This window comes from Manis javanica, chromosome 9 (genome assembly GCF_040802235.1).
Source record: "Manis javanica isolate MJ-LG chromosome 9, MJ_LKY, whole genome shotgun sequence".
Taxonomy (NCBI): Eukaryota; Metazoa; Chordata; class Mammalia; order Pholidota; family Manidae; genus Manis; species Manis javanica.
The window spans coordinates 10,579,064-10,597,866 of NC_133164.1; the positions used below are offsets into that span (position 1 = coordinate 10,579,064).

The window sequence follows — 18,803 nt, forward strand, 5'->3', positions numbered from 1 at the left end:
ACAATTTAGATCAAATGATAAGAACTCTGAACAATCTTCCTATCAAACAATTTAGCAAATGGTGACAGTGCTGTCATGCAACACAGAGGTTACCAAGGTGGGAAAGCGCATCTGATGTCTTCAGACCTGTATTTGTGACACTGTATTCAGTCAATTAATTTTGACAGTGATTTTCCACTTTCTGCTTTTTGACTGTTCTCATTTGTTTCCACTTTATGCTATGATTTTTAAGAAGTACTTACACGCAATTGCACAATGAAATTAAAATATTTTCCACTGATTCAAATTACAGTGAAAGCTCTTATCAGATTTCTAAAGGCTATGAAAGTATTCTAGTACCTTATACACCTTGATGTTCTTGTTCTGTAACACTTCCTTTGAACATTTGATATAGATCATGAAGCCAAACTTATGGGGAAAAAAACACTGTTTTCAAGGAGATCAAATGAGAAAAAGACCAAAAAAAAAAAAAAAGATCTGGTTAAAGAAATGTGAACATAAAAATGCATACCGTACCTGCAGTCCCAATATATAAATCAATGTCTTGTTTGTGATGGACAACGGGCCCAGAATTTGTGCCACTTGGACTCTCGGTATGGAGCAGTAAAATGGTACAAACAGAGCAAACACAGGTGCCAGGCTATGCAAACAAATAAAAAAAAAATCACTATACTGTCATACTCAATTTAAAATACCAATGGCAAATGTATATTTGAAGTAATGCTGCTTATAATTTTATTTCAGCCTGAAAGCATGGTCTCAGATACACACATTGATTTATGTATGTTCCTCATATCTGAAATAATTTGTACTCATATATAATATTTTATGAAAACTCTACCTAATCCTGTCAACTCTCCCAACACCATTACAAATAAGTGGTTTGGCATCTACTACTTAATTGTCAGGCATTGTGAGAAAATTTAAAGTTGATGCTGTGTTTTCTTCCCATGAATGACCTAAAATTGAATGAGAGAGACCAGACAAACCAAAGCAACCAGCACCGTAATTCATCGTGGTCAAACCCAAAAGCCTCATCTCAGACTCCGTCCAATCATGTATCACCACAGCACCTGACTCCGCATACCACTCCTGCCCTCCCTTCCTCAAATTCCTTCCTCTTTTTGTCTTAAGCCCTGTTTCTTGCCGACTTCCCCATGATTTCTCCTACCACTCTCCTTTTACCCACTCTAGGGTTCCATAACGTCTTTTGTCCTTGCTCCAGCCTCTCCTTGTATAATCATAAGCCCTTCTTTGGCTTCAATTTAGAAAAGGAACTGGGTCCCCAAACAGTTTGCCTGTCGTTTCTCATTGGTAATGAAATTCAATTTGATACCTTCAACTTGACATGCAAAAGTCACAAGTGTCTTTCCACTTAAAAGTCTTGTTTCTCTCTAAAAAAACAGTTAACAGTATTCACTTCCCAAAACACAACTCTGATCACATCACATCCCCTTCCACAGGCTCCCAGTTTCTAAAGAGTAAATTTAAATATTAGCACGAAATAACAAAGCCCTCCAATTCTTTCTCATCAGGGCTGTCTCCCACAATGTCTTCCCCTCCTTTCCTCTGATGTGGCCCCACACCAATCACCCCCACTCGCCAAAGATGCTCCTGGGCAGGGCAGGTTCTTGTGACAATTCACTGACACAGGTGATGCTTTCAACTGAAATGTCTTCCACTTTCTACTAAGGAACTGTGTACTTAGGGTGCATGGCAGAGCTCAAATATCCCCCTCAGTGGTTCTTCCAACTCCTTCTTCCAGGTGGCCAGGAGCTCTCAAAGTGACCTCACTGACACTGTTTCAGGGAATCAACCAGTCACCTGGGCACTCTGTGCAAGGTGGCAGGCCAGGTGCAGAGCCCCGTCTACTTCTGTGAGAACGCAGCATGCTCTAACCTCCAGAACTGCAGATGCACATCCCTACAAGGGCAAGGCAGGCAACATGAATGAGCAGAGTGGTCTGGACACACACTTGTACCCACTCTTCATTAAACACTTGGCTTAATTACTCAGACTATCTTTAATTTTCCCATTTTATGGGTGAGTGGCATCAGTACAAAGAACTATTTCTCTACCATAAGAAAAATGCTAAGAAATATCCTTCACTTCACAAAGAAACGTTCTCACTACCATTTTTGTATAAACGTAGGACCCTCTTGGCCTATCATCTTTGATAAGAGTTCGTGTTATAAAGACATCATTCACTGTCCTCTTAGTTCTACTACTAAAAACAAAACAAAAGCAAACACACACAGAAAAGGTGGTAATGGTAGCAGCATCAACAGGACAAGAAATGCTAGAACAGGGAAAACCCAAATAGTGAATGCCGAACTGCCAGGCACTGGGTAAGGCCCAGAGACCGGCTGCACTAACTGCGGCCTCTGGCAGCTTGTAAGGAGAGGACAGGCACAAAGCAGCAGAGGTCCATGGACAGCACCGCAGATCAATCTCAAATGCTTCACTCATCGGCCCTCCTCCTGACTGGGTACATCCCTCGGCAGGCAGAGGAAACGCCTCCTCTTGGCTCTCCCAGCACCAATAACCCTTATTCTTGAACAGTTGTATGATGTCCATTTAAACTGACTACATAAGGTTTTAAAAAATTCTCCCATTAGATTATTAATTCTGTGAGAAAGCACCATGTTTTATTTAGCATGGCATCCCCTAGTGCTTAATACAGATCCTTACCAACAATCAACTCTCAATATTTGAGGGTTGCCATTCTAAATACTTACAAAATTAGCATAAGTATTTTTAATATAAAATTAAAAAATTCACAAAGTAATGTTAATGAACAGAAACTTATATAAGTTGCCATTCTAAATACTACACAAAAGAACTTTTTTTTCCCAATTCAATTCATCTAAACCCAAACACAGTTGATTAAGCAGCTGTGCACTCTTTTCATTAAAAGGTACGAGTTAATCACTTCTGGGCTTAAAATCCTTCAGTGACTCCCCCTCTAGAGTAAGAGCCAAAGGCATCACAGAAACCCACAGGGTTCTGCACCCCCACCCCGAACCTGCTCTGCTACCACTCGCTGCTGCAGCCACACTGGACCAGGGTGTCCCACTGAAGCAACCATGCACACGGTGCTACTGGCCACCCACATCTGCTCTTCCCACCCCTGACCATCTTCCATGGGCGGACATGACTTACTCCCTTAAACACTTCAGTCCTTTACTCCAATGGCATCTGCTCAGAGAAGCCCTCATGACTACATTCCAAACTGCAATCCCAGCGCACTTCACAGCCCCACCCCTCTCTGCACTGGCCATTTCCCTTCCCAAGAGCACCCGCAACCTTCTAATCTACTGCAAGACTTGCTTATCACCTGTCTCCCTCACTGGTCTTCTGTCTGGTTTGTTCACTGCTCTATCCCCACTCTTTAGAAGTCTGGTACAGAGCAGCTGCTCAATAAATACTTGCTGAATAAATGAATTTCTCTTTAAAATGGTAAAACCACATAGCAGAATTTGCCTTTTGTTTTAAAAAAAGCTTTTCTTGTTTTGTTATCTTAAAGGGAATAAAACATATGGTTTCAGATATTTACTGGTCTCTTCATAATAGTGAGAAAACTATTTTGGTTGCACAGAACATCTTCTTTGAGCTATTTAATTTACAGTTCTTCTGTTTACATATGTAGCAATACAGTGCAGAGTGATGTTAGAATAAAAAAATCAGAAGCATAGTTCTTGTTTGAGGTTACAATTCAATGTAAACTAAGAAAATAACTGATAGGAATTTTAATGGCCACAGTTCATGTCTTATATACCAATAGAAGTTTAAAAATTCCTTAGACATTATTAATCATCATACAGTTTTAAATGATGACTAAATATTAGACCACATATACCCATAATACAAAAGCACACACTTCAGACCACAGTTATACAGGTTGTTTTGTACAAAATTTCCATTTCTATTTCTATACACACAGACTTCACAAAATATCACAATGTTATTAGTCACTGACCAGTTTTTCTCTTTTCCTTATTTTAAGACAACATCTGTCCTTTATACTGTCAACAATAATTTAGTTTGACCTTTCTCATGTCATGAATAGCTCACTTCTGGAAGTTCTATCTGGCTTAAGCTTATGAGGCTGAAGAACAGAAAAGAGGAACAGGTTCCTTCAATGAATGCCACTAGTATTTATTGAGTATCTACTGTATAATCACAATTGTACTTGATAGAACAAATACAATTATAGAAACAGTTCAGGTCACAAATGTAGCTCTTCTACAGAAAAGGGCATTGACTCCACTTTCATAGTACATCTAAAATAATCCTGGTAATTTTCAACAACAATAAATACACGGTTTGGGAACTCCTGAAATGATCTCACACCAAACCTCAACAGCACCTCATAGGACAATTACCCCATCACCTTTTCTTTATATACCTGGCTACTCTAATACCAAAAAAGAAGCAGATTCAGTTTGCTGGAGCATTTCCTTTACCTAGTTGAGTTTTTCATTATATAACAATGTTTACTCAACAAGAAACATTTCAAAAATTAAAGAGCAAAACACGCCACCAGGATGTCCTTTCAACAAACTGACAAACTTCTCAATGTTGGTATCTTTGAGTACTCTTCGATTCAAATTTTAAATGAACTAGTCCTAGAATATTTATCATATTTATCCATCAAATCATAAAAGCTCTGTATTTCCCTCTCAAAGAATTTCTGCACTAGTAATTATCTGGGCAATCATTTGCTTCAATACTTTTATTTTATAGACTGTGAGGTAGTGGCTCAAAGAATTCAGGTAAGTTGTTGCTATTCGGTTTGTCATAGTTTCTCTACAGATCTTCAGCATTTTGGAGTTTAGAAGAACCTAATAAACTTCTGAATGGAATAATAGCACTGGAGGGCTAAAGTCATGAGGCCTAATCCTGTAGTAGGAGGCCTGTGAGGCCTTCAGAATTACAAATTCCTACAAAATGATTCAATTTTCTCTACCTCATCCCTTAGCATAGTCATCCAATTTATGGAAGCATATAAGAGGAAGCCTATTCCACTTTTTCATAATCCTAATTTTTGGGAACTACCTTCATATTTTCATTTGAAAGTTGTCCCAGAAGTTCCTCTTACTGACCTTCCTTCTATTTCTGGAATTAGAAAGATTGACATACGCAACCGAAGAGAGCTTTCAAATGTATGAGGATAACAATCACATCATTGCCGAGTATTAACACTCTCAAGTTTACTCAGTCATTTCTCCTAAGACTTAGGACCTAGACCCCTAACCACCATGGAATGCTCTAAACCTTCTACAGAATGCAGCATCCAGAGCTGACCAGGAATGACCAGGTCACTTGTGGATAAGAACAGAACCTCTCATGTGCTGACCACTATATGTCTATTAATTTAGCCTACAATAAATTATGTTTTGATAGCCGTGTTACATTGTTGGCTTAAAGTGAGTCAACTAAAACTATAAGGTGCACAGTGCGGGTCTTCTACATCCGTGCACAGAGGCTGGATTTTCACTCTAAGATGCCCCCTATCTGACTCTTCCCTTGTCATTCATGTGCCCATTCACTCAGCCTCCTGCCTGAAAACACTCACTAATCCCTGTACACATGCATCTTTCTCCCACTCACCACAGAGACCTTTGTTTCTGTCTTATAAGCTGTAAAGATACAGAATGAGTATACTACTCTCTGCAACAACTTTCCAGGTAGGCAGAATTATCAGCATTGATATTTTTTTTCTTAAAACTCATACTTTTACACAGAATATGGATACAAATAATCAGTATCTATGATTTTTTTTCTAGTTAAGGTTTCTTGCTTCACTCTCTCTCAAAGAACTTTTTTAATACTTACATCTTTATAGAAAATTTTATAAAGTTCCATAGATATCAGTAATTGATAAATTCCAAGGGGTTTTTGGATAACTGTTCAAAAAAAATCACTAACAGAAAAAATTTCACTTCCCATTAAAAAAAAAAGTGCACACGCATATATGAGGCTAACTGATCATTACTGTGCTCAGTCACAGGGTGACAGAAAAAAAGTCACCACCATAAAAGGATGTCTGCATAATCTCTCTTAAAACGACGTGCCAAGGTTAACCTACATCAGTTTTAGACAAATACTGACTGCCTCGACACAGCCTGAACAAGCCACTAAGAGGTAAGTACCGGATCTTCTACTTTTCAACAGTCTTTTGAGTCAAGAAAAACTTTGAAAGCCTAATTAAGGTATAAAGTAAAGGAAAGAATCTATTCAATAACAAATTATAAACATTTCTCACAAAAACTGTACCATTAATATAATTTAGACTCTCTAGTGACTGGCAGTTCTAATTAGTTAATATTAGGCTAAATAAAAGCAGATCATGCCAGAAATATCTGTCAAAAAATAGGACTTATTTTGTACTTCTGTGTGAATACACAATTACAAAAAACAGTATCAAGTATAAGTCAGCAAATAATGTTAATTCTTCAGGATACTTTAATACAAAGGGACAGGAACAAATTTACTTAAAAAGGGGCATTCTAACACTTGAATGCATTATACATATAACAAGATATTCAGTACAATTTAAAACAAAAGAGTTGTTACATTTTATTATCTGACCATGTATTCTATGTACATAAAAGTCTTTTCTGTGTTTCTATTAGTTCTACATTTTTATATTTCCTATTGTTTCTCAGGATAGAATCCCAGTAATAGAATTCCCAGGGCAAAGGATATACATTTTTTTAAAAGATTTAGATATAAATTGGTATTTTTCAGTTTACAAAAACATTTTGCCAACTCACCCTCCCACCAGTGATAGTCTAGGCTTCACTGCTTCTCAGCCAATGAAAATTTGAATCCTAAATATAAACTATTAATTTGATAAGCGAAAAAAGAATATTGCTGTTGTTTGCTTTATTTTTATTTGATGACCAGTGAGGCTAAATGTGTCCCCATATTTTTTCTAGAATTTCCATGTGCCTAAAAAATACCACAAAACAATGAATTGTATGCACTGATTCACCAATATTTCTATCTAGGTTGGGAATGGAGGTAATAGAAACCCTTGGCAAAATATAACTGTTGAGACTTCCTCTAAAGGATGTGTTTTTGGGTTTTCTGAGTGGTATCCTTCTACGTGCAATAGAGGGTAGTGGTTAAGAGCATGGGCTCGGAGTCAGGCTTGAGCCCCGCTCTGATATTCACAGTCTGTGAGGCCTCAGGCAGTCCGGCTTCAGTTGCTTCATTTATAACATCAGCTCTCACAGAAGTGCTAGAAAACTGTCTGCTTTCATTATTCTCTTCTTCCTCTGCCCATTAAACCACAAAAGCACGAGTCCAATAAGCAAAGTTTCCTTGCTCTATCATTTTGTGAGAATTATTTTTCTTGAGCTTACTTGCAGATATTTATGGAATATTTTACATAAAGACCAAGTCTGCAGACCGTTATACATCTGTCTGTGCTTACTGTCTGGCCTCTGCATTTGTTAGTATTTCAGTGCATGTTTTCTCTCTGGGGGAAAATCATACTTTCTGGACATAAGACTGTTCAGAGCACACACTCACAGGCTCAGCTGTCATAGGGTGGTGGCAATTCCTTTTGTAAATTTCTTTTAACTGGCTTCAAGAGCTTATCAGTAACATGACCAATCATTTAATGGAAAAAATACTAATTCACATCACTGTATGACTTTCATTCACTTAGTATTCTGTCAGCATTTACTAGCTATCTACTATGGGGGCAGTTTTGAAACACCCTGGGATAAATGTTGTGTAAGATAAAGCCATCATCCTTTAGAAGTTTACATTTTAAAAAATCACTTACTACACAGTAATTGACTTTGGAGGTGAAATTTTTTTGCCCTGGTATGGTTAGGAGTCTGCCAGTGTTGTTAGAAGGCCCGAGAGTGTGCTGTGTACTACGTGCTGACGGTGTGTGGTGCCCTCCAATTTATATAGTTTCTTGGATTCCCAAGAAGTTTGTAAAATACAGGCTTCAGTGTAGAATGAGATAATGTGTGTGAAAATACTTTGAAAACTGCAGAGGTAACGAAGATCCTTGTGGTGTCTTGAAAGCCCAAAGAAAAGAATAAAAGTATTTTGTTAAATATCTGCAATTACCTAAAAAGTAGTGTAAAAAATAAATTAGCATAAAAGCTATTGTAGATATTCACCATCTTCTTTCAACAGAAATTTCAATCCAAATTGTTTTAAAGAAATATTGTTAAAAAGTAAAATGCAAATTCATTCACAAAACCTTTAAGATAAGCTACAAATAAATTCATGAATTCCTTTATTTTAAATCAATGTGTTTCCCTCTTTCCCTCCATCTTCCCGTCTCCTCAGCCCTTCTCCTCTCTAGTTCAGACAGGTATGAGTTGGAAAGTGTTAAAGTTTTGAGATGTCTTCCTACTTTACTGGTTTTCTACCAACAACATCAGATCATGTTAGAAACACGAGATAGGAAAAAAAACGTACTGCCCTGAATGTGACTTATGGAGCCAACTGCTTAGATTGAATCCTGACACTTAACAGCTAGCTTTTTAGGCAAGTCATGCAAATGCCCTGTGCCTCAGTTCCACCACTGGAAATGGCTTTACGAAAGTTCTGTGAGGACCCAGTGAGTGAATACATGTAGGGTGCCCAGAGCAGTGCCCAGAACAATCTTTGCTTAATAATACTGGTTACTATTACTAATCAAAAGCTTACTGTGGTCTAATTACTAAGAACCTTTGGACAAGGATCAAGAAAATTGGGATTTTGTTATTCTTCAGCAGGCATTTATTTAGCATCAATCATGGGTCAGCTGGAGAGATACAAAATTAACCACACAGACCCCACTCACTGGATTTCACAGGCTGGCAGGACACAGGGAAAAAAAAATCAAGAGTACAGATGCTTTTAGAGGACCATGCCCCAGCAAGGATACTCCACACAGCCTTTCTGGGCACTGTGAGGGAGCAGGAGAGGAACAAATTAGGGAGGCTTCTAGAAGCAGCTGGTCTGGGAACTAAGTCTTGAAGGAAAGAAGGAGCTGAGGATACCAGGCCAGGGAAGAGGAGGCCCCAGGCAGAAGAGGTTCAGAAAGACACAGAGCTGTGAGAGAACACGGGACACCAAAAGACTGCAAGAAATTTGGAAAGGCTGGAGCAAGGGCTTCCTAGGAGGGAAGATGGCAGAGATCCAGCAGAAGAGGGAAGCAGAACCCAACAGGGAAGGAAACTAAGTCACAGCAGAGAGCTTCGGGTTTGCCTGGGACTCAGTGGGCACCATTTGGAAGGTGTCGTAACTACTGCAGAGAAGTGAGGGGGGCCTGAAGGCAGCAGGGTCGGTGGACGGACACACGCACAGGTGGGCAGACACGAAGCCTGGCGCACGGGAGAGGCTAAGTGCAGAAGAGGGTCAGAAGGCAGAAGGCCCAGCAATCACTGGCGGACAGGAGGCGCGGGCAGGGAGGCCATGGAGCCCTGTATGCTTCTGTGTTCCCTGACGTGGTACCTTTACTGAGGCAGGACCCTGGGCTAATGATCCAATCTCTCTGGAATCTTGTTTACTCATAAAATAAGGCTATTTAATGTTTCTGACTAACTTCTATGAGATAAAAGAGACAAAAATCCAAACTTGAAACTCTCTTAAATTTAAGAGAAATAGGTACATATTATTTCTGGAAACATTATGGACCAGAGGATAAAGATTATACAAACTCAGACCTTCATTATAAAGAGTCTTTTTATATTACATAGTTATTCTACATACAGGTCAAATCACACCACAAGGAAATGCAGTATTTGTCTTCCTTACACTCAAATGAGTACTATAGTGGAATTCTTTTTTTTACAGTTCCTAAACATTATATCATCTAATTCAAGTTCTTAATGTTACCACCTCCTTTGTCTTCATCTTCGATAACTTTCATACCATCCTACTCAGTACTAAAGCTGCCAGAAGCCACACAGGGAATAATCAGTGAAAGATGAAAGAAAAACAGCTGGAATATGTAAAACCCCAAAGGTGCAAGTGGGTGTTTAACCAAATAATTCAAATGTCAGGCACCTTTCATTTTCCCACCAATTCCAATGTACATGTTTACAGAAGCTGAAGTGTCCACTGGGTTCAGGACAGCAGTCATAAAGAAACTCCAGGCTGGCCAACACTCTTTCCTTTCTGTCTTGAAGAAGTTCTCCATGCACTGTCCTGTACATGACCCTTTGCGGACATGGTCTGAAGGTGGTCAGACCAGACTACGTCATGGGTCTGAAAGAGGTCATACTTCCACAAGTCAAAAAAACGCAAGCTCCCCAGGAGGTAGGGAAGCAGAAGGTCCCCTCAGATAGGCTGACCACAGGCAACTCTACCCTGATCATAAAGACTCCGGCATGTGTGAGGTTCCGTCCTGAGAAAGTGTGCGCAGCCGCCAGTGTGCCACCTTTCTGAATCATGTTCCCTATAGTCTTCCAGGAAAATGAATTTTGGACACAGACATAGCTATCAATTTAGGTTGGGAAAAAAAAAACACCACCTATCCGTGGAACATTTATTTCATTAAGCTAATCAGAGTGCAACCTGACTAGTCAAGCAATGGAGAGGCAGCGCATGGGAATGGACAGCCTGACGTCTGGTTTCTTTCCCACAATCAGGAATTAGTGTTTCCCACCTGCCTATTTTACAGGTAAATGGCACACAAAATTGCTCAGGTGAAGGTTGCTTAGTCAACTAAAAAGAAGGTGAAAACAATTCTTGGTTGAGTGCCAGACCCCAGCATGTGTGACAATGGATGAAACAGATGTCTCTTGGACTGGCTTTAAGAACAAGGAGGACTTTTCACATAATTGACAGATACTTACAAAACTAGGTGACTGGAGGAAGAGGAAATGATTTCTTTCTCCCATGGAGTATGTTTGTCCCCAAGATCATAAAGAGCCTTGGCCTGTTGTCCTGACGCATCTGTGCTTGTCTAGTTCCTCTGCAGACTGAGTCCTTGTTTTTCCAGTGAATCCTGAGCCTTTACTGGTCCTTTCCTTTCCCAGTGATTTTATTTTTCCTCACTCTAGAAATTTTCTCTCAATCTTACCTCTCTCAAGAAAATAATCGAAGGACAGAGCATCAACGGAAATCAGAGAAAGAATCAGATAAAACACTCATCACTTAACAATATGAAAATGTAATTCACATCTGTATGCCCACATTTCTGTCGCTCTGCTGGTTGTTTTTGAAAGCATGCTCCTGAACTTCCTCTTTGGTGCATGCCACTGTGGGCACTTTGAGTCAGATCATCTGGGTGTGTAAACATGGTCTTAAGCAGACTGACCTTATAGAGAAGGCACCTCCTTTAATTATCATTTTGGCATGACTTGAACTATTCAATTCATTGCTAAGGGATGAATTTAAACAAAATTACCAGAAGTTTAACCCCTTTTCATTTTAAGGTGATTTTCATTCAGTAAATAAGTAGTAGGGTAAAAGGAATCTTAAAGCAAAAACTAAAAGCTATTATTCTAGCACTCAGCTAAGTATTTAAATATAGTGAAGGCTTTATTCTGTTTTGCTGTAAATAAAGGCTAAGAAGATATTTATCCATGCAAGTAAACTGGGATTGTGGGAGGTACTATGTGGAAGAAATTTTTGTGTGAAAAATCACAACTGCTTCCAAGTTGGTATCCAGGGTAAATATTTCCAGAATACAAATAACATTAATTCTCTTAAATTCTAATAAATGAGTTTGTGGGGCTTTTTATTTTTTACCTTTCTGCGGCTAGAAAGAACTTGTCAGTTCATGTCAACATGTCCGGTTATGCAAAAATGAGATGACAGCATCTTAAGAAACGTTAGCTACTCTATTAGTAGTAAAATCAACTCCAAAGAGAAAAACATGCACAGACTCACTTCCAAAAACAGAAGTCAAAATACTTTGGAAGATATTTTTGTGGAAGAACGTGCTGTTTTACATACCGTAGGGTAACAGTAAAGTTAAGAGGATCGATATTGCCTGAGAGAGACAAAACTGGGATAGACCCCTTTGCTTGCTAACAAACTTTGTAAGAGAACTGGTAGAGTAGCTGTCAGGGTGGCTGCCGAGCAGTTCATTTTCAGGAGGAAAAGGTGTCCCTAGGGTGGAACCTGAATAAGGATTCACCCCGCATGCAGGCATCCCAGTTACCACCTGTGCCCTCAGGGCTCAGGCTGCAGTCCCCATTCCTGTCCTTCCCTGTGGGGAACCTAAGGACAACTTAGAGACCATGCTTATCCTTTCATTAAAAAGTATTATGAGGAAATTATAATTCTTACAAATACAAATATCCTAAGGAAAAATGATTTAGAACACTTCCTTGTGCTTTTCTGTAGTCAATAAAATGACAAGCCACAGAACCTGCAAGTACAACTCAGTGCATCTATTCTACATAACATCAAACTGTTGTCTAATAATTATGAAAATGTAACATAATTAAAATATATTCAAAAGTAAACAGAGAAAGGAAGGAAGGGAAGGAGGAAGGGACGTAGTTATGCCTGAAAAAAAAAAGATTAATAAAAGGAATTTGCAATCCAAAGGTTAATAAAGGAGCGCTGAAATGCAAAGGGCAAGCAGAGAAGGAACGCAGCCAAGAGTCCTGAGGTTGACACCTCCTCCAGAGAGCAGCACACTCCCAGCATGGTACACACAGCCTCTGGGTGGTAGGCCTCTGACTCAAAAGGTACTATTGCTGTATTTCCAGGCCCACCGCATGGAGGCACTAAAAACAGTTTTGGGCTGCATAAAAGAATGAAGTGAGTCAAAGTTCAGGAAAATAATCCTGGATCCTAAAAGGATTAATGGAAGGTATAAAATAGTATCTCTGAGGAAGATGAAAGTAAATTGAGATAGACTGATAGAAGAATGGGGCAACAACAATCAAGTGCATGAATGGATTTTTCTCTTGAATGGAAGAGATAAAATTGACTGAAACTATTGCATTAACACAAGATAGATATAAGCAAGAATTAAGACAATATGCTAGAGCTGATGACTAATGCAATCAACCCTCAAGAGATTACTGGATATTCAAATGAACATATCTGAGAACTGCCTAAAATCGCCCCGAAGCTGCCCAATTTACATGTCCGCGTTGCACAAGCGTCTCTCTTTGACCGACTCAGGACAAGGTGGGCGGTAGGAGGTCCCGCGGCAGTGACCCCCTCAGGGCTCTGTGACACATGTCCACTGGTCCGGCTTCCCATGTAGGAAGGCACCTTTCCCGGAAGTGGGAATCTTGCTGTTCTTAGGAAGAATCCCTGACCTGCAGCAGCTGGGCGATGTTGTCCCCCAGCTGTTTATTTACAAGTAAGTGTGACTCTTTTTAAAGCCTAGACCATTTGGAAACCACAGACTCTCAGTTCTTCAAGAGCAGCATGGACTAGAGGCCCCCCCCAAGGACTGGACAGAGTAGGAGACATGAAGCCCGGTCATTAGAGAGAAGGGTCCAGAGTGCCTTTAACCTCTTGACAGTCAATTGCCTCACATGGAAAGGAGGTAGGTGACAGCAATATTTAGCTTACAGGGTTGCTGTGAGGGTTCTTTGAGATATATGATTTAAAGTTAGGCCCCTGGGAAAAACTAATGTGTAAATCTGAATTAAGAGCACTGAAAGGCTAGCTTTGAAAAGTATTATCAGATGACAAGGTTTTTTTGCAAGAAGAGTTGTATTTTTAAAAACTTTTTCTTCAGATTAAAAAACATTATTTACCTATTTACTCAGTTCACAAGTCATGCTCAGTGTTAAACATTTAGAATATATTGATAAAACTCAAAAATTACATGTACAAAATAATGTTTCGCTGACATGTCCATGCAGATGTGTGTGTGTGTAAATACACAGTTGCTTTTCTTACCCCAAAAGTGGCATGTTGTGTAATCTGTTCTCCTTACTTAACATTATTCTCTGTCAAGAAACAGGCGTCCACATTGCCATTTCCAGTGACTACATATAGTATTCCTCTATATGCCTACACCACACAGTATTTAACCAGTCCCCTAACGATGGACATTTGATTTGTCTGCAAATTTTCACCTTTATAACTAACACTGTGTTTAATATTCTTGAATTGGAAATGTTCTGAAATCCCTGCCTTTTCTGGCTCTGCTGGATACCGTGTAACATTCAGTGAAGTGGAACACATATTTACAAACAAAGCACAGTGTTCTCTGGTTCTTACATTAATGTGACTTTCCCAATCTCTACAATAATTAGTCATATGGAGGATTTTTTCCCACTATGTATTTTTAAAGGCATTTCCCATGACTCTGCTTTGAAATACTCCTCAAAGTAAAATACATATGTTGATGTTTACAGAAAGTAAAATTTTCACAGAAATTACAAAAATAAAAAAGTTTTTGACACTTGTTCCTAAGCTGCAACCGTTGCCTAGAATTCTCACCTCTCCCTTGTATCTATCTAGTCTCAGTTCTTGAAAAGTTCTCATATGAAGCCTTTCCCAACTAGCTGGATCAAGTTTTTTCTACTGTTATTCCACAATCACAATTCCTATTATTTCCTTTTGAAGAATCATTCCATTTCTTTCCTGCACAAAATAGAAAGTCCATATTTATTGCTCTTTGTTTGGTTTGTTTTCTATTTTTGTATTAATTTCTGCAATTATCTTATTATTTTCTTCGAGCAAACTCAGTTCTCTTCTAGCTTCTTGAGCTGTATATTTAACTTATCTATTTTTGATCTTTTATAAAAAATAAACATATTAAAATCTTTGCGTCTCTCTTAGAGTAACTCTTTAGCTGCATCCCACAGTCTGGTATGTAGTAATTTGGTCATTTTGTTCTAAGTGCTTCAGAATTTCCATTGTGATTTCTTAACCCATGAGTTCCTTAGAAATATGTTTTTTCAGATTCTCAATGTATCTTTCATCTTTATATTATTAACTTTTAATTCAGTTGTTCTGCAGTCACAGGGAATGTGAGGTATACTAGATAACGATTTTCTGAAAGTTCTGGGACATCTCTGACAGCCTAGTGCATGTTGGAATTGCAAATAATGGCCATGTGCCTTGAGCATAAATTCTGTTATGTTTCAAGTCATGTTGGGCAAATCTTCTAAGACTTTACTTTCTTTTTTACCTGGCATATTCTAATAAAAATGTGTTAAAATCTTCCATTATGGGTAAGGATTTGCCAGTTTCTCCTCAAAATTCTATTTTTGCTCTTACATGCACAATTTATGATGATTTTTTAGGTTCTTCGTGAACTATTCTTTTTAGCTTTGGTAGTCACTTTCTTTATCCCTATTAATATTGAACTTGCCTTGAGTTTTATTTCTTTTTTCTGATGTTAATACTACTCTAGCTTCCTTTGGTTGGGATTTGCCTGGTATATGTTTTCCCATGCCTTTATTTTCAACCTTTCTGAATCACTTTGAGTCGTATCTCTTCTAAGCATCACACGGCTGGATTTTTTAAAATCCAGACTGATAGTCTCTGTCTTCTAATAGGTGAGTTCAATCCATTTAAATGTGCTGTGACATATTTCTACTCTCTTAGTATGTATCTTCTCTTTACCATCCTTATTCTTTATTTTTTTTTCTATAGTCTCTTTACTGTCTCCTCTAGATTAACAAAAAGTTCCACTTCCATTTTTGTTCCTTTTTGCTTTAGGTTGGATTCCCATACTGTAACAACTAATCTACCAACAATATATTGTACACCTATGGCATGAGTGCAATCCCTGTTAAACCTCAGTGTCTACTAGCATCACTGTTTTAGGACTGTTAGCAGTAAGTTAGCAGAGATCCAGCCCATTTACTACAGCAGCCAGGGAGCAGATCTGCAGTCAGTGCTCTGACATGGCTAGGGATAGAGTCCTTTGCCTTTAATATATAATACATCACCATCATCATTAGATATACCGAAGTTTTCCCTTAATTTGAGTCATTCAAGATGAGATCTGTGCACAGTGATAGTCCTCTCAGAAAACTACTTTTCCTCTAAAAGTAACTTCACAGAATTTACTGCTCAGCTCTTCTTTAGTTTTATCAAAGTTCAGCCTCATATATGGAGTTTTACCGTAGCAGTTCTCCACTTTTCAACTTAAAGACTTGAAATTTCATCTTAACATTATCTATAACAAGAATTGGAAATTACCCAAATATTTACCAAGGGCGTAGCTAAGCAAAATTATGCATTAACATACTGTACTACTATAGAAATTCCTATCAAATGTCTACATAAGATCTATACATATGACAGGTACATAGATTACACTGATCCATGAACATGTTAAGTGAATAAAGCAGAACACGAAATACCACATGTATAATGCTTACTATGATGTGCAAATATAGGTCAGTATACTGAATGTATTAATGTGATACCTGCAGAATAATGGTCTAAAATTAATTTTAAAATTTCTCCTTAATGCGGCTTAAGTTTTTCTTTCTCTTTTCCTTTCTCTCTCTTCTATTATGTCGTTTTTGTCATGGTTGTAGTGGTCACTGGCTTCTTCTTTTTTTAAAAAAAGAAAACCTAACTTTCAGTTCCTAACAAGGCTATAGCTTGTTTCTTGTACTTTTTAGGTTAACACAAATCAGATCACTGTGGTAAGTTCATATTCTACTACATAAATGTGTGACTGATTTCATTTCCTGGCAGTGATATGCATTTGGAAAAAAAAAAAAGTTCAACTGAAATTGAGCTTAAAAGCTAAGTTTTACACCCATACGAAATGTGGGGTGCTTTACATGATTTTATTCTTAACCAGACAATGAATCAGAAAAAGGAAGGGGTAATTTCTGCCTAAAAAGTTAGTGCATTCCCTCTTGTCACAGAAATGCATTTGTCTTATTGATGGCTCTATTTCCTTTGCCAGGGTTTTGCCAAAATTACCAAAGCTTGAGAGAACAGAAATTTTATCCTCTGTTCCTCCTGTTACTATACAGGTGACCACATTACATATCATAGATTTTTTAAAATTATATAAATCTTGAAATTTTAAAAATTAGATCTATAAGAGGTAGTTTATATTGCTTTTAGTTAAGTATGCTTTTAATTAATGAACCTTTCTTGTTTTTTTTCTAGACACCTCAAACACTGCTGATGGATATAAAAATGGACAACAATCTTACTACACCCTCTACAGCTCCTCAGGAAAGCAACTGTGATCTGTACGCACACCACAACACAGCCATGGTACTGATGCCTCTGCATTACAGCATCGTCTTCATAATTGGGCTCATAGGAAACTTGTTAGCTTTGGTTGTCATTGTTCAAAACAGGAAAAAAATAAACTCTACCACCTTATATTCAACAAATTTAGTGATTTCTGATATACTCTTTACTACTGCTTTGCCTACAAGGATAGCCTACTATGCACTGGGCTTTGACTGGAGAATCGGAGAAGCCCTGTGTAGGATAACAGCTCTCGTGTTTTACATCAATACCTATGCAGGTGTGAACTTCATGACCTGCCTGAGCATTGACCGGTTCTTTGCTGTGGTGCACCCTCTGCGATACAACAAGATAAAAAGAATTGAACATGCAAAAGGTATCTGCATATTTGTCTGGATTCTAGTATTTGCACAAACACTCCCGCTACTCATAAAACCTATGTCGAAGCAGGAGAGTGAAAGGACTACATGCATGGAATATCCAAACTTTGAAGAGACCGAATCTCTTCACTGGATTCTGCTTGGTGCCTGTTTCATAGGCTATGTACTTCCACTCATAATCATTCTCATCTGCTATTCTCAAATCTGTTGCAAACTCTTTAAAACTGCAAAACAAAACCCACTAACTGAAAAATCTGGTGTAAACAAAAAGGCACTCAACACAATTATTTTTATAATTGTTGTGTTTGTTCTCTGTTTCACACCTTATCACGTTGCGATTATTCAACACATGATTAAGAAGCTTCGTTTTCCTTATCTCCTAGAATGTAGCCAAAGGCATTCATTCCAGATATCTCTACACATTACAGTATGCCTGATGAACTTCAATTGCTGTATGGACCCATTTATATATTTCTTTGCTTGTAAAGGGTACAAGCGAAAGGTCATGAAGATGTTGAAACGCCAAGTCAGTGTATCAATTTCCAGTGCCGTGAAGTCAGCTCCTGAAGAAAACTCACGTGAAATGACGGAAACACAAATGATGATACATTCTAAGTCTTTAAATGGAAAGTAAAAAGGAATTAAATCCTGGATTTGTAGCAAAGTAAACAGTATGATGAACTTTGCAGGACTTTTCTTACAAAGCAAAATGGCTGTTCAACTTCCAATTAGGATTCTTTTAAATTCCTTTCATTGGGCACTATTCCCCACCTTTAACTTGGAAATAAAATGACATATATGTATTTTTTATACTCCAGAGAACATAGAGTGAAGTTCTAATCTGTAAATGAAATACTGTACCAAAAGGGAGCCTATTTTCATAGCTCTTAGTAAAGTTCTACATTTGTGAAAAATTAAATCATTAATATTTCCTGCCAATAATTTGGAAAAAGACAGTTAAGATTGTATATTGCCAGTGTAAAAATGTTAATATTGTAACATTTTTTTTTTGACAATGTATTTCTTCAATCCATGTTTCCTTCATTCTTACTTTATCTCCTCAATAACACCAGCTGTTAGTTTGATTTGTTCTGAGTCACAAGATTTTGTCTCAAACAAGTCTTTTGGAATAAAGAGCAGGATGCCACAAAATAAAGAGTATGTCTTTCAATGCTCACCGTCAGCTGTCATCAGAAGTTACAGGGAGAACGTAACGAGCAGTAGACAGACTGGGACAGCAGTGTTTAAAATGCTGATGGTGATGGAGGTGATGAAGGCACTGAGCTCTTTCCCACACAG

At 38.2% G+C, this 18,803-nt stretch overlaps 2 protein-coding genes across 6 annotated transcripts in view; one reads left to right on the top strand and one right to left on the bottom strand.

The window, feature by feature from the left end:
* UBAC2 (UBA domain containing 2) overlaps positions 1-18,803 on the bottom strand; it is a 158,067-nt gene that overhangs the window by 71,045 nt on the left and 68,219 nt on the right. For all 4 annotated transcript variants that reach the window (XM_037024877.2, XM_037024875.2, XM_037024878.2 and 1 more), the window contains one exon: positions 517-640. In XM_037024877.2, the coding sequence (XP_036880772.2) occupies positions 517-640 (124 nt within the window). The remainder of the gene's footprint in view (positions 1-516; positions 641-18,803) is intronic.
* On the top strand, positions 5,998-18,670 carry GPR183 (G protein-coupled receptor 183). 2 transcript variants are annotated; one of them, XM_017659135.3, is made up of 2 exons: positions 5,998-6,147; positions 17,035-18,669. In XM_017659135.3, the coding sequence occupies exon 2, from the start codon at positions 17,053-17,055 to the stop codon at positions 18,136-18,138; it is 1,086 nt and encodes a 361-aa protein (XP_017514624.1). In that variant the 5' UTR covers positions 5,998-6,147; positions 17,035-17,052; the 3' UTR covers positions 18,139-18,669. The 2 variants fall into 2 exon arrangements, with proteins under 2 accessions (XP_017514624.1, XP_073068506.1); XM_073212405.1 differs by lacking the exon at positions 5,998-6,147 and adding an exon at positions 13,334-13,483 and having other exon boundaries at positions 17,035-18,670.